Consider the following 14,312-nt stretch of genomic DNA (forward strand, 5'->3'; position numbering starts at 1 on the left):
TACTACACTTGTATTTGTTAATTTTTTTTACTGTGCTAGACATACTGTGAATTTGTATTCAACTAAAATAATAATAATAATACAATAAAAACATTTTTTTTATAAAATTACTAATAAATTGACGTGGATGTTTTATAAACTACATTTCCCGTGAGGCTCTACTCTGGCGTCTGATTGGCTGAATGATGTTTCGCGAAGTTCTTGGATGGAAACAAGTGGCTGGCTTTTCCCGGCAGATTTGTTGATCGGTCCACGCGGCCTGAAACCCCTCTTCTCCAGGTTGGCTGCTTTTAAAAACAGGACTCGATTAAGGTATGAATTAGGATAAGAGATAGAAATCACCATACATGATTTTAGCAAACATGTGGATTTTCTATCAATGAATATTTCGATCTCTAAACGTGCATGTGCACGCGCTCTCATAAAGTAATGCACCTTTGAACAAGAGGAAGTAACCAAATCTGATCATTCAGGTCTTACCAAAATCTTATTTAATATACTTGTTTCTTCAGTCTGTTTTCTTCGAATTTAATCTGATTGCGTCGTGGAGGTAAATGAAATTAGTCCGACATAAATGGCCTCAGAAATTATACTTGAAAAGGTCATTGGATGTAAAAGCAATTACGGTAACTTTACTTTTATTCCAAAGCACATGATTTATGCACATCTGTCAATAACGTGTCATTTCACCTTGATAAAATCCAAGTTGCACCCAGTATGACTGGATCTATTAAGATCGTATAAGACCATTGGTTGCTATACTTTAAATATTAAGAAATATTTTCAAGTGTATTTATAAGCAAGGACACTGTTAATATCTTGTTCTTAATAAATCCATGAAAATATACTTTTAAAAGAGTGAATTTAATGTAAGGTAACACAAGTTATTTTATTTAGTCTTCAATTCATTTTATCCATATGCATTATTAGTATAAATAGAAAATACTGGAATAGTGTTTGAAATAGAATATAAGTGATAGAATGTACAGTCATGGCCAAAAGTTTTGGCAGTGACATAAATTGTGTTTTTGCTAAGTTTGTTGTTTCATTATTTGTAGATAATTTTTCCACATGTTTCTATGGTGTACTGAAAAACAATGATAAGCATACCATACGTTTTAAAGGCTTTTATTGGCAAATAAATGCTATATATATATATATATATCGACTGACCACAGGTTCCACAGCAGAACCTAAGCTGCAAACTTTGCAAAACAGTACATTTATGTCACTCATATATGACTGTACTGCGCACAGTATGGAAATATCAGGAATATTTTAAAAGCATATTTCTAGGCCTAAAGAAATCGGGACTGTTTCTGTAGTAGCAGGTTTAAAATATTTCATTGGCAGAAATAATAATAAATAAAAATTCTTGCACAGCTGACTAGAAATCACATGTAACATGTTTAAGGCAACAATGTAACATGCATACTACTTTTCAAAACTTTTATCATTATAGTGTGTATACTTTGAAGAATTATGTGAGTTTTAAGCTGGTATTCCATTTAAAAAAAAATGTTTGGACTTTAATCATGCTCTTCCTATGAGTTATGGATGTTATTGACATTTTGTTAATTTTTCAGTGTGTGCTCAGAGTAAAAACATCATCATGTCTGAGGAACCTGGACCCAGTGGTCAGTCGCAATCCCAGACCCAGTCCCAAACACAATCACAGCCTGGTTCCAGCTCCTCATCCGCCCCAACATCATCAAGCCAGGGCTCCTCCTCAGGCTCAGGCACTCTAAGTTCTGTAGATACAGTACCGGTCCAGGAACTACAGTCTATTCCTGAAGACGAGGAGGAAGTCCAGTCTCAAGTGTGGGGCCGCGTCATTCCCTTGGTGCATGGATTGAGTGTGCTCAGTTAAGTGTGTTGCCTTCCTTGTTTGAAGAAAATGAGTAATGTGATACTTTTAGTTGATTTGACTACTTCTGCCTGCCATTCTTGCACATGAAGTATTTAATTTAGATTCCCAAGCATTTTTGAAAAGGAGTGGTATCAATAATAGACCTAATAGATTGCATTTCTGACCTCTTCTAACCCCTTGGTAAATTAAGAGTCAAACTAGGTGTTATTAATGGACCTTTCAGCAAAAGTTAAGTGCTGTTGACAGCATTTATAATGTAATTCTGGTACCAAGATATTTTCATTGTTTTGAACATTTAAAACCAGTAAGTGACACAATATGTGCAAGGACTCCCAATAAGGCTATGACATATCGTTTTATAAAATACTCTTTACCTGGTTCAAACTACGGCAAAGTGCTTTAAAATAAACTTAAGCCTCCCATTTCTGATTATAAATGCTCATACACTGGTCTCAATGTACATGCATTAATCTTTTGCTCATTTTGTTTATTTATTTGTTTGTTTTTAAGATTAAATTATATTTTTTATTATTTGTTTTTTAATTGAAGGACAAGTTGAAATACGTTTCTGTGGTAATTGACATAATGCCACAAATGCTGTCAATAGAGCTTTCATAAAATACAGATAATTCCTTTAGCAGCTCTGAGATTGTTGAGCTATTATGGTATAACAGGAGTAGGGCCAGTTTGATTTACTATTATAGTATTTATTAATATTTGAAATGGCGTTTATTTTTGCATTTTTAGTTTCCATTTTAAGTTTCAGTAATAATATTATTACGTGCTTGTGTATTTCATATTTATTTAGTGTTAAGTTCTTCAGCTAAAACTGTATTTCAACATTTCTCATTTTTATTTCGGTTTTGTAACACTACTTTTTTATTTCAAGTTCAAACAAAAATTATTTTCAACAGTTTTAATTAACAATAACAGTACTCGACATGGCTTCTTTTCTATATTTTCCAGATTGCACAGAAAACCAGTATATCTTTGGAAGGGATAGCGCATGCGATTACACTTTTAACAACACCATTGTAAGACAGTCGACACATTTCAGGACATACAGCAAGAAGCACTTTAAGATTTTTAGGGTAAGACCAATATTGAGAAGTAATTTATTTTATTTAACTTGTTTTCATTAAATAAAATATCATTTTCTTATAAAATAAAATAAAATTATGGCTGTGCATTTCCACAAAGGCCTCAGGTCTCACTCATCAGGAGCCCCATTTACCGTATTTTTCGGACTATAAGTCGCACCTGACTATAAGTCGCATCAGTCCAAAAATACGTCATGATGAGGAAAAAAACATATATAAGTTGCAATGGACTATAAGTCGCATTTATTTAGAACCAAGAGAAAACATTACCATCTACAGCCGCAAGAGGGCGCTCGCTAGTGTCTTCAGTGTAGACTACAGGAGCACTGAGCAGCATGTGCTGCCCTCTCGTGGCTGTAGACGGTAATGTTTTCACTTAGTTCATTTCTCTGGTTCATGTCAAATTAATTTTGATAAATAAGTCGCACCTGACTATAAGTCGCAGGACCAGCCAAACTATGAAAAAAAGTGCGACTTATAGTCCGGAAAATACGATAAAATAATATGGCCTGTTTTAAAAAAAAATTCAGTTTTACTTTAACTTCTGTTTCAGGATGAGAATCTCGTCTATGTCGAGGACCTCAGCGGCAACGGCACGTGGGTGGACGATGAGAAAATAGGAAACGGGAAGCAAAGACTTCTTAGCAATAACTCTGTAATTGCCATGGCAGAACAAAAACATCAAGGTTAGTAATTTAGGTGAGTTTTTTTTTTGAGGAGGAGTTTATAAAAAATATACTTAATACAACAAATCACCTGAAAATGATCATTCTGAGGCTATTTTATTATACAAATGAAAGAATACTGTATAGTATCCAATGGCTTTCAATGTCTAAAAAGGACAAAAAAAAAAAAAAAAACAATGGCTCTGAATTCTGACTTGTTCATTCTTTCCACAGTTTTTATGTTCATAGATAAGATGGGTGACGATCAACCGAACCTTCCTTTAGAGTTCAGCAAAAAATATCACATAGCAAGAAAGATTGGAACGTAAGTGAACTTGATTTTCAGAAACCTTCAAAATATCATGTACCGAGGTGCTCTGGGCTTCATTCGATTGGGTTTATGGTCCTAGCAGATGTTTCTTACCACAGTGATAACTACCAGGAGCTTTCTGCACAATACTATTTAGCCCAAAAAACTCTGTTTGTGTTTTCTGACAGAGGTGTCTGTGGTGAAGTCAAGCTCGCCATTGAAAAGGAAACCTGTAAAAAAGTTGCTCTGAAAACTATAAACAAACACGACTTCCCATCAATAGGGGTAAGAACTGGGAGCATGTACATATTATAATTTCATACTTTAAATATATCACTTTAATGCCTTATAGTCCACATTGTGCAATGCGATAAGTTATTAGCAGTAGGTGCGTTTCCACAGATTTGCACAAAACTTTGGCGATATTTTATGAATGTAGATACAAAAGTATTGCGAAATGACAGCGTTTGCATTAACCAATGTTATGTGACTAAAATATAATCTCTTGCCTCTGGCGATAAGTCATGGAAACGGATTTTGATGGATTTTGGCTATGTGACCTGTAAATGTGAAGAGAAAAAAAATCTATTTCACTTTTACAAATTATTCGTTATTAATTTGAAAACGGTATTAGTTTCAAAATATTAATTATATTTTGAAACCCGAATAGTTTTGTTTTCAACTTAGAATGTGTTGGTGTTGTAAGAAAACCTATTTCAGTGAGAACTACCATTAGGTGATGTGTGAAAGACGTGTGATGGTTTAGGATTTTGTTCATACACACTAACGTTTAAAATTACTCATACCTGATGAATATTAAAATGTTTGATTTGCTTTCCAACAGACGGCCACACGCAATGCTGAGCGGGAAATAGAAATTTTAAAGAAAATCGATCATGTAAGTCATTAATGAACCTTTACGTGCCACAGAGCTATAGATAAAACATTTCATTCGCATCTCATTGTTTTTCTCCGTCCTGCAGCCGTGCCTGATCAAGACAGAAGATTTCTACCAGACGGAAGATTCCTACTACATTGTTTTAGAGTAGTAAGTCCTGGTGGTGTTTTAATGGGAATAGTTAGGAACATGAACTCTCTGGCAGAATTTGGCACTCATTGGCACTGCATATTCTTACCTGTTGAAACGGGACCTTTACGCAAAACATTTTGCTCATTTACAGAGGCGTTTGTTTTCTCTTTCTGTTTTCTCATGAGCTATTGAGGATTGAGTATTGTTATATTCTCAAACACACATTTTCAGTCTTTTTTTGTGTGTGTGTTTACACGTTTTAATGTACATTCTTTTTAATGAATGAATCATTATCTCTGTGCTGTCAATAGTGTTGAAGGAGGAGAGCTGTTTGGCAGAATCAAGGCCAAGAAACAGCTGGAAGAAGAAATCGCCAAACTCTACTTTTATCAGATGCTTAGGGCTGTGGAGGTATGTCTTTATGAAGCATCTTCCTCTAAAAGTGTAATATATATATATATATATATATATATATATATATATATATATATATATATAATGAACACAAGCATGTGCCTGCACTGGTTACCCACTCAGGTGACTATTTATAATGGGGAAAGACAACTTACGGTAGTACCCTGTTTAAATGGCAACTACACTACCTTTCAAAGTATATTACTTTGATATATTATAGTATATATTAATGTTGTGGCTGATAACCTACTGTATACATGTAGGGTTGGGTACCGAAACCCGGTGCCAATACAGCACCGGTACCTATGGAACCGGTATGCACCGAACCGAATAAGAGCACAGATTTCAGTGCCCATTAAATGCCTGAGCGATAGATTGAAATATTTGTCCTGGTTCTGCGAAATGTAAACATGAAGCATGTGCGGCGCTAGGCTTTTTTAGCGGTGCTATAGCATTCAGCTTTAAATTGTACACAAATTTGTGATCGCCTCAGAGTCTTAGTCTTAGGCAGTCTTTTGTCAGACTGCTTGTGCATTCAACGATCTCACTAGATTATTATAAAAAATGAATGGCAAAATGAATGTTTGGAAATGTAAACTGATATTTCCTACTGACATTCATACTAGCAAAATATATTAAAAAACTGGCTTAAAACCCTTTTTTGGCGTGAAAATACTAATGTGCCTAAGACTTTTGCACAGTACTGTACTTTAGAAATGACATTGTTGCTGCTTTATAAAGAATGAGCATACAGTCATTCACAGAACTGATTAAAGGCAGTGACAGACAGCACTCATCTTAACTAAATATCAGAGTAAGTGACAGAGATACAGTAGAAACCTTGTGTGTGGTGTTGTATTAAATAATGTCCCAGATCATGAAATACATTTATTAGCCTTAGAGTAAGGGAAGCTTGGGAAATGAGAGCATCCAAGGAGCGTGTGAATGCTATGGATTTAATTTAAATCGTTTTAATGTTCTTTAATGTTAGCTATCCTTTTTAGGCTTTATTTATTTTTATAGAAGTATTGGTTCAGGCACCGTTTAGGCACTGGTACCATTTTAACTATTCTATACATAAAGAAACATTAAAAACTGAAACTTGTAGTTAAATGCTACAAGGGAATGTCACAATATGATAATGACAAAAGCTGTCGTACTTGTGTGTGTGTGTATATATATATATATATAAACTTTTTTTATGCCCATTATTTATGTGAATAATCTCGCTCTACGAGACCGAATTCATTTAGCAGATGATTCCATCCAAAATGACTTAAAATTAAGGTGCAAGAGCAATTTCTCACAGAGCTAACAGTATTCATACGTCATAAAATGCAGGGCTTAAAGTTCTCTGGCACCATGCGGGACATCCGGCGTGCAAAATTTGGTAGTAAAAAAAAAAAAAATTTGTCCCACATTTAAAAAAATATATGTTTGTGTTACTAATAATAATCAGATTACTCTGTTGTAAACATAATCAGATTACTTGATTGTCAAAAAAATAATCATTAGTTACAGCCCTTGATTAGATAAAATATTTCTAAATACATCTGTATTGTTTTGCTTTTGAAATTAAGACTGATATCAAAAATTCTATAAAAAAAAATCTGTAAAAATAGTATTCAAATAGTCATGTTCTAATGAACCCAGCATCTGTATTTTGTCTCATCTCATGAGCTAAGTGTATTGTCACACCCTTAGTATTGATAAGTGGTGATATAGCTCAGAATTTTTCCTAGTGTATGATACAGCTTTTATTCTTCAGGTCAACCATATATTCATAAAAAAAAAAAAAAAAAGATTTAATAAAGAAATCAATAACTTTGCCATAGTCTCCTTTCAAATGTTAAAGTTGTCACAGTCTTTGCATGCTTTGCCCCGCCCCTGTAGAAAAGCCCAGGATTTTTTTTTCTTCCTTTAACCCCTGATAATGCCAGCTTTATTAGAAAGCTAAACTAGGAGACAAGCAATAGCAAAGGTGAAATTCAAAGTAATTTTTCAGTGATGTTCCGTTATATTCTCTCCAGTATCTCCACAATAATGGGATCATTCATCGAGACCTCAAGCCTGAGAATGTGCTGCTGGCTTCACATGACGACATCTGTTTGATTAAGGTGTGTTTACCTGAGATCTTAGAAACTGGAGTAACTTTTGCTGCAGTTCCTGACATTGTTCCAATGTTCATAGATCCAGCCAAGCCTTTGTCTTTGTAGTTGAAACAGGATGCACAGAAATAATTCTGAACCTGAGATAACCTGCTTTCCTAACACATGCAAATTCTCAATGCTTTGTAGATTACGGATTTTAATCAGTCCAGGATTTTGGAAGAATCCTCTCTGATGAAGACGCTCTGCGGGACACCCACATATCTCGCCCCGGAGGTGTTCACACACGCTGCCACTGTAGGATATACAAAAGCAGTCGATTATTGGAGCCTGGGGGTCCTGCTGTTCATCTGGTTAGTGGAGATTATAGTTGAATGACTACATTTGAAGCAGTTGGATACAGCATTAGATTAAAGGTTCTTAAAGGATTAGTTCACCTAAAAATGAAGTCTTCCCTTACAGAAAAACCACATGAACTTCACATATGCTATAAAATGTTAAAATCACATGAGCAATATGTGGGACACATGTGAAACCTGTGGTTTTGGAACATATACACAATGAAAAAGATTTGGAAATTTGTTTCCAATCCCATTTGACTTTGTTCTTCAACACAAGTAGTGAATTACATCATATGTGAAGGATATCCTGCCCAATCTATTGAATATACCGTATTTTCCGCACTATAAGGCGCACTTTAAAGCCTTTAATTTTCTCAAAAAACAACACTGCACCTTATAATCAGGAGTGTCTTGTATATGGATCAAGGTTTTGTTGACATTCCCTTTAGCACAGCTCCATCTAGTGGATGCATAACGCAAAACCAGTCAAACATTTGACTACAGTATTTTCTATTCTATGCGCCCCATATACAGTTCTAAAATAGGCCATTCATTGAAGGTGCGCCTTATAGTGCGGAAAATACGGTAATGAAAGACAACTGTTGTTGTCAAGCTTTAAAAAAAGTTGCAAAGTATCATAAATGTAGCCATTATGACCGCTACACTACATTCCATAACTTTTGTCACATTGAGATGTATGTATTTACAGATTGTTTTAAAGCAACTTCACACAGAAAAGTAGTTTTATTCAAGTCAAAAATATATCTAATATCACTTAAATCAACCAAAATATATTCATTCATTTCACCAAAACAACCTTTTATGTGGGTTAATCAGATAGAAATGGCTCTTTAAAGTAAGTTGCAGGTAGCACTACCACTTTCTGCAGTGTAGTAATTAAAGGGATAGTTCACCCAAAAATGAAAAATGTCATCAATTACAATTAAGATATTTATGCTGAAATCTGAGAGCTTTCAGACCCTCTCATAAACAACAAGAGTCCTTACAAAATTTTCGCGCAAAGAAAACAAAAATAACCACTTTTGTCCACATTTTCTCTCCACTGTGTCTATTGTGGACGCTTGTTCATGGCAGAACCATGACCCATTAGCATTAGTTGAACTTCTGATATCACATGGAGTACTTTGTCGATCATCTTGGTATTATTCTGTGTCTTGATCATGTAAGGACCCTTGTTGTCTATGGGAGGGTCTGAAAGTGCTTTAAAATGTGAACAAAGCTGAACAAAGGTCTAAGGGTTTGGAACGACATGAAAGTGAGTAATTATTGACAGAATTATCATTTCTGGGTGAACCATAACTTTAACTACAAAATAACAGTATTATGTCGTACAATTGTGAAACAAATGCACTTTCAGACAGTGGTGTCATTATTCATCAAGTTGGTTTAGTTCAATAATAATGCCAAATTCAGTAAATTATGAATGGAGCTTAATTCAGCATCTCTGAACTGTGAACTTATTAGCTACAGCTGAATCAATGAGTCCGTACCTCAAACTTGAGAAGCAGATCAGTCTGACTTGTGCACAAATCATTCCGATCAGTTTTGTTTAGTGGATCAACTGATTCACTGGAAAAATCTGACTCAAAAGAATGATCCTTGCATGAATATGGAATATGTCAAGAGCTAATATTATCATTTTTCAATGAGTAAAATAACACATTTTGGACAGGCACAAAACTTGCATGTATAGTTTCAGAAATGTTCATAATTTTATCATAGCATTTTGTCAAATTGATGACAAAAAGTCAGTCATACGGGGTTGGAATGACCTGAGGGTGAGTAAATGAAATGCATTTGTTTTAAATGTTAATTTCAATTATGATAACTTGCATACAGATAGAACACCTTACAAAAAATACTGTACTGGAAAAGTCAGTTCATTGGTCAGAACTCTGAAAGATAATGTGTATATTTCATGCCCAAAATCTAAACTCATGCAGACTAAGCTTGTATGAATATTTGAAAGCTGTGTGTGTATGTATTGTCATAGTTTGGGTGGTTATCCTCCATTCAACACCGAGTGCACTACCATGTCGGTGCGTGAGCAGATCATTAACGGCCACTATCAATTCATCCCATCTCAGTGGAAGAAGGTTTCAAATCAAGGTAATGTCTTTGCTCTTCAATTACAATTGGATAGTTAAAGGGGACATTGGATGCCAAATTTACTTTTACCTGGTACTTGCATATAAATGTGGCTTAGCTGTGTGTGAACACAACCACCTACAATGCTAAAAATCTTTTTTTTTTTTTTATTCACGGCCACAGCCGCTGACAGACTGTCCCGTACTAGCAAATGTCCACCCTCAGCCAGTTGTGCGCTGTCCAAATGTTCTCCACACTCAAGCAGCTTTAGCGACAACAATGTCTCATAAGCAGTGCAGGTATTTCGTAGTTGGAACTTAAGAGTCTTAATGGTCCCACTTTATATTAGGTGGCCTTGACTACTATGTACTTACATAAAAAATAAGTACAATGTACTTATTGTGTTCATATTTTATTGTAAAACACTTTTGCTGCTATTGAGGTGGGATGGGGTAAGGTTAGGGAGAGGGTTGGAGGTATGGGTAAGTTTAAGGGTGGGTTAAGGTGTAAAGTATGGGTCAACAGTGTAATTATAAATGTAATTACATAAATTAAATACAGATGTAATTACAAGTAGTTTTTTAATATATAAGTACAATGTAAAAACATGTATGTACACAATAAGTACATTGTATTAAATTCTTAATTAAAATGTAAGTACATAGTAGTTAAGGCCACTTAATATAAAGTGGGTCCGTCTTAATTTTCTTCCGACATCAGAGCCACTGAGGAAGCACTTGAAGTTTTGTTTTTGATGGTAACATACCACCGAATACACAAAAAAAAAAAAAACAGGGAGGGGTGGAGTGAGCAGTAGCTAATTGTCTTTTAAAGAGATGGGCAACGAAACGGGTCACTGAGAACAGAGCTGTTTTTAACAAGGTAAAAGGGGTGTTGTTTTACACGACTATTGAGGAATTTTCCTTGCAGACATTTCATGAAGATCCTAAAGAACCATACCAAATTGTGGAAAATCAGGCATCCAATGTCTTCTTTAAATAGTGTGTACATTAGATAATTTTATATTGTCAGAAATATTTGAACTTAAAAAGCATACAGTGTAAGTTATACATTCACCTTGTCTTTCAGCCAAAGATTTGATCAAGAAGCTCCTGGTTGTAGATCCTGATAAGCGTCTGAGCGTCAAAGAGGCACTGGAACATTCATGGTTGAATGTACGTGCTGAAAAACCCACTAAATAGACAAATGTTGTTGAAAATTATTAGAATAGTATTTGAAGATTTTAACCTTTAAATAGCATTTGAAATATGATTGCTTTAAAGGGGTCATATGATGTTGCTTAAAAACATTATTTTCCACATACTGTACAATATTGTTTCTCCACTATGCCCCGCCTTTCTGAAATGCATAGTTTTTTACAAGCTCATCGGTCTGAAAAGCGAGGTATGTTGTAATTGGCCAGCTATCCAGTGCGTTGTGATTGGCCAAATGTCTTAAGCCTGTGACGTAAATGTTATGCTCCTTAACATACTGCGATGCGTGTCCCAGTCAGAAAACGGGGACGAGACAAAAACAATCAAACCTATTACAAACGAGCCATTTTCTGCATCCACTTAAGACATAATTACCGATTATAATGACTTGTACTGTATTTTTACACACTGTGTTTCCTCGTGCTGCATAAACATAAATCCATGCTTGCATTTGTGATCAGAGAAATGAAAAACAAGAAGCACTGCTCTACGCTGCTTAAAACTCATGTTTAAATCACCAGTGGCAAATCCTTTAAATATGTAAACATTAGGGGTGTAACGGTACGCAAAAATCACAGTTCGGTACGTACCTCGGTTTCAAAGTCACAGTTCTGTTCATTTTCGGTACAGTAAGGGAAAGAAATGCAAACATTAAACTGCAGGTTATTACTATAAACTTTTTTTTTATATACTTTTTAATTAAATTATATAGAAAAGAAAAAAAGAAAAAGAAATAAAATACTGCTGCAAAGTTCTCCACTAAATAAAATACTCATGTCTCAAACCAATATCATATAATATATTATAATGAAAAATATAAATAAATAACTGTGATCGCAGTGCAACATTACCAATCCCAGTTTGTAAGCCTGCTCAAATTTTAAAAAATATATATATAACTTTTCCAAAGTGTAAAGTTGCAGCATCAACAGTTTCAGTTTTTAGACCTGCTCAGATTTCGTTATTGAGTTGGACCGATCGGAATTAAGAAGGCCAAACAAAGTATTTTTGTTTTCACAATGAAACCGTGTCTCCACAACATGGCGCCGAGCCAACTGCGAGAATAAGTTACGCCTTCTTTGCGTGAACATTTTGGCGGTGTTATGCAAATCTTTCCACATCGTGACATAGACGTGGGGGCATGTTTTAGGAGGGCATGGACAAGTGTAAACTTAAAAAAATATTTATTTGGGTTTGAGACTTTAGTCTTTTCAACTTTAGGGATCTTATACGTTCACAAACAGCTTGTAACACTCCAAAGAGAAAGGAAAACTTGAATCGCATCATATGACCCCTTTTAATAAAAATAAAAAAAACCGCTTTTCACAAATTTAAAATATCATTCTTCTGTTTGTGTAACAGGACGATGAGATGAGAAACACTGCAAATCAATTGATGCATCGTGTAATATCCAAGGTAAAACAAAAACAAAAAAACACAAAGCTTGGATCTGTGTGGACTTTTATTCTGGATAAGATGTATTAATAAAAAGGAAGTTACAGAGCTCAAGTCAACAAATTCAAATATTTGCTTTCAAAATGTATTCCAACATTAACTATATGCATACTAACACATTTGTCATTAAAACCTAAGTTTTATTTTTCATTACAGAAACGTAAGGCACAAGAGGGAGAAGCTGAACCACCATCCAAGAGGAAACCTGGGCCTTGACTTTTATATACTTTTATTTGTTTCCTGGTGTCCGTTTTATATTATTTTTTTCTAACAATGTACTGCTCTTATAAATATTTCCTGTTTCAAAAATAAAATGTTTTAAGCGTTTCTACACATCTGATTTTAAGAATCATAAGAAATTATGCAGATTTCAAAACGAACTAGTCCTAATGCATTAAACGATGTTAAAGGGGGGGTGAAATGCTCGTTTTCACTCAATATCCTGTTAATCTTGAGTACCTATAGACTAGTACTGCATCCTTCATAACTCCAAAAAGTCTTTAGTTTTATTATATTCATAAGAGAAAGATAGTCTGTACCGATTTTTCCCGGAAAAACACGACCGGCTGGAGGCGTGACGTGTGGGCGGAGCTAAAGAATCATGAGCGCCAGTAGGCTTTTGTGTCGAGAGCATGTGGAAGCTGTGACATTACCTTGAGGAAAAAATCATGCAAAACAAACCGTGGCTAACAGTCAGATTCAGCCGTTTATTTATGATCCAGAATCAGATCCCGAGGCTGAAACTGAACGAGAGCAGCAGCAGCAGCAACGACTCGCTCTCCGGCATGGGTCTCCGGCATGGTAGGGGACGCACTAACAAGGAGGCAGAGATATTTTAAGCAGTTTTACTTACCGCCTGCGGTTCCAACACACGATCGTGACCATTTTTCGTTGGGATTGCGTCATCCTTAAGAAATAAACGATACGCATATCCGTCGTCAAACTGGGCCTTGTGAACAAGCATCTTCGAAATGCAGGGAACAAACACAAACACTTGCACAACTCCGTTGATGCTCTGTAAAAATAAACTCCATCCACTGGTCCCTTAATGCTGTTTTTTCTTTGGTAATCTGTGCAGGGTTGTCTTGCCCTGTCAACCAAAAACACTCCTTGTGTGACATTTTGCGACGCTCTCGCTCTGATCAGTGATTGTCTGTGCACAGCCTCTCTCTGCTCTGCTATACGGGAGCGCGCGCTCTTCCGGCAGAAGTGCCCTTAGCACCCATATAAGGAAATTCCGCGCCATCTAACGTCACACAGAGCCATACTCGAAAAAAACTTTCCGAAACTTGTGACAAACCAGAAGGAGTATTTTTGGAACAGAAATACTCCTTCAAACGTAAAACTTAATTTTTGAAACTTTGTCCATGTTTGGCATGGGAATCCAACTCTTTAACAGTGTAAAAAACTCAGTATGCATGAAATAGCATTTCACCCCCCCCCCCCCCCCTTTAAAGGGGACAGGTTTTTGGGGGCATTTTATTAGGTTTCTGGCATGTCTGAAAGCTCAGAAAAGCTATAAAGAAAACACACAGCTATTTTGTTATGGACTGTGATTCAGAAACTGTCATCCAGTAAGCGGTTTTAATTTGCAGCATTTCTACTATTTGAATAAGACCAACTCCAAGACATATATGAAGTCGAAGGCAATTTACGTTTCCTGTGTCACCCTACATTGCGTTATACGTTGACATGG

The 14,312-nt window shown here is 35.5% G+C and overlaps 1 protein-coding gene across 2 annotated transcripts; it reads left to right on the forward strand.

Moving 5' to 3' along the window:
- Window positions 1-165: 165 nt before the first annotated feature.
- Window positions 166-12,943, forward strand: LOC128014228 (serine/threonine-protein kinase Chk2). Of its 2 annotated transcripts, none has more exons than XM_052597633.1 (15): window positions 166-312; window positions 1,587-1,865; window positions 2,837-2,961; window positions 3,524-3,656; window positions 3,870-3,960; window positions 4,134-4,230; window positions 4,790-4,843; window positions 4,929-4,993; window positions 5,287-5,386; window positions 7,420-7,506; window positions 7,687-7,850; window positions 9,853-9,968; window positions 11,037-11,122; window positions 12,524-12,577; window positions 12,773-12,943. In XM_052597633.1, exons 2-15 carry the CDS (start codon window positions 1,613-1,615, stop codon window positions 12,830-12,832), a joined length of 1,485 nt encoding a protein of 494 aa, XP_052453593.1. In that variant the 5' UTR covers window positions 166-312; window positions 1,587-1,612; the 3' UTR covers window positions 12,833-12,943. The 2 variants fall into 2 exon arrangements, with proteins under 2 accessions (XP_052453593.1, XP_052453583.1); XM_052597623.1 differs by lacking the exon at window positions 166-312 and adding an exon at window positions 503-626.
- The last annotated feature ends 1,369 nt before the right edge of the window (window positions 12,944-14,312 follow it).

Source organism: Carassius gibelio, chromosome A5, assembly GCF_023724105.1.
Source record: "Carassius gibelio isolate Cgi1373 ecotype wild population from Czech Republic chromosome A5, carGib1.2-hapl.c, whole genome shotgun sequence".
Classification (NCBI taxonomy): Eukaryota; Metazoa; Chordata; class Actinopteri; order Cypriniformes; family Cyprinidae; genus Carassius; species Carassius gibelio.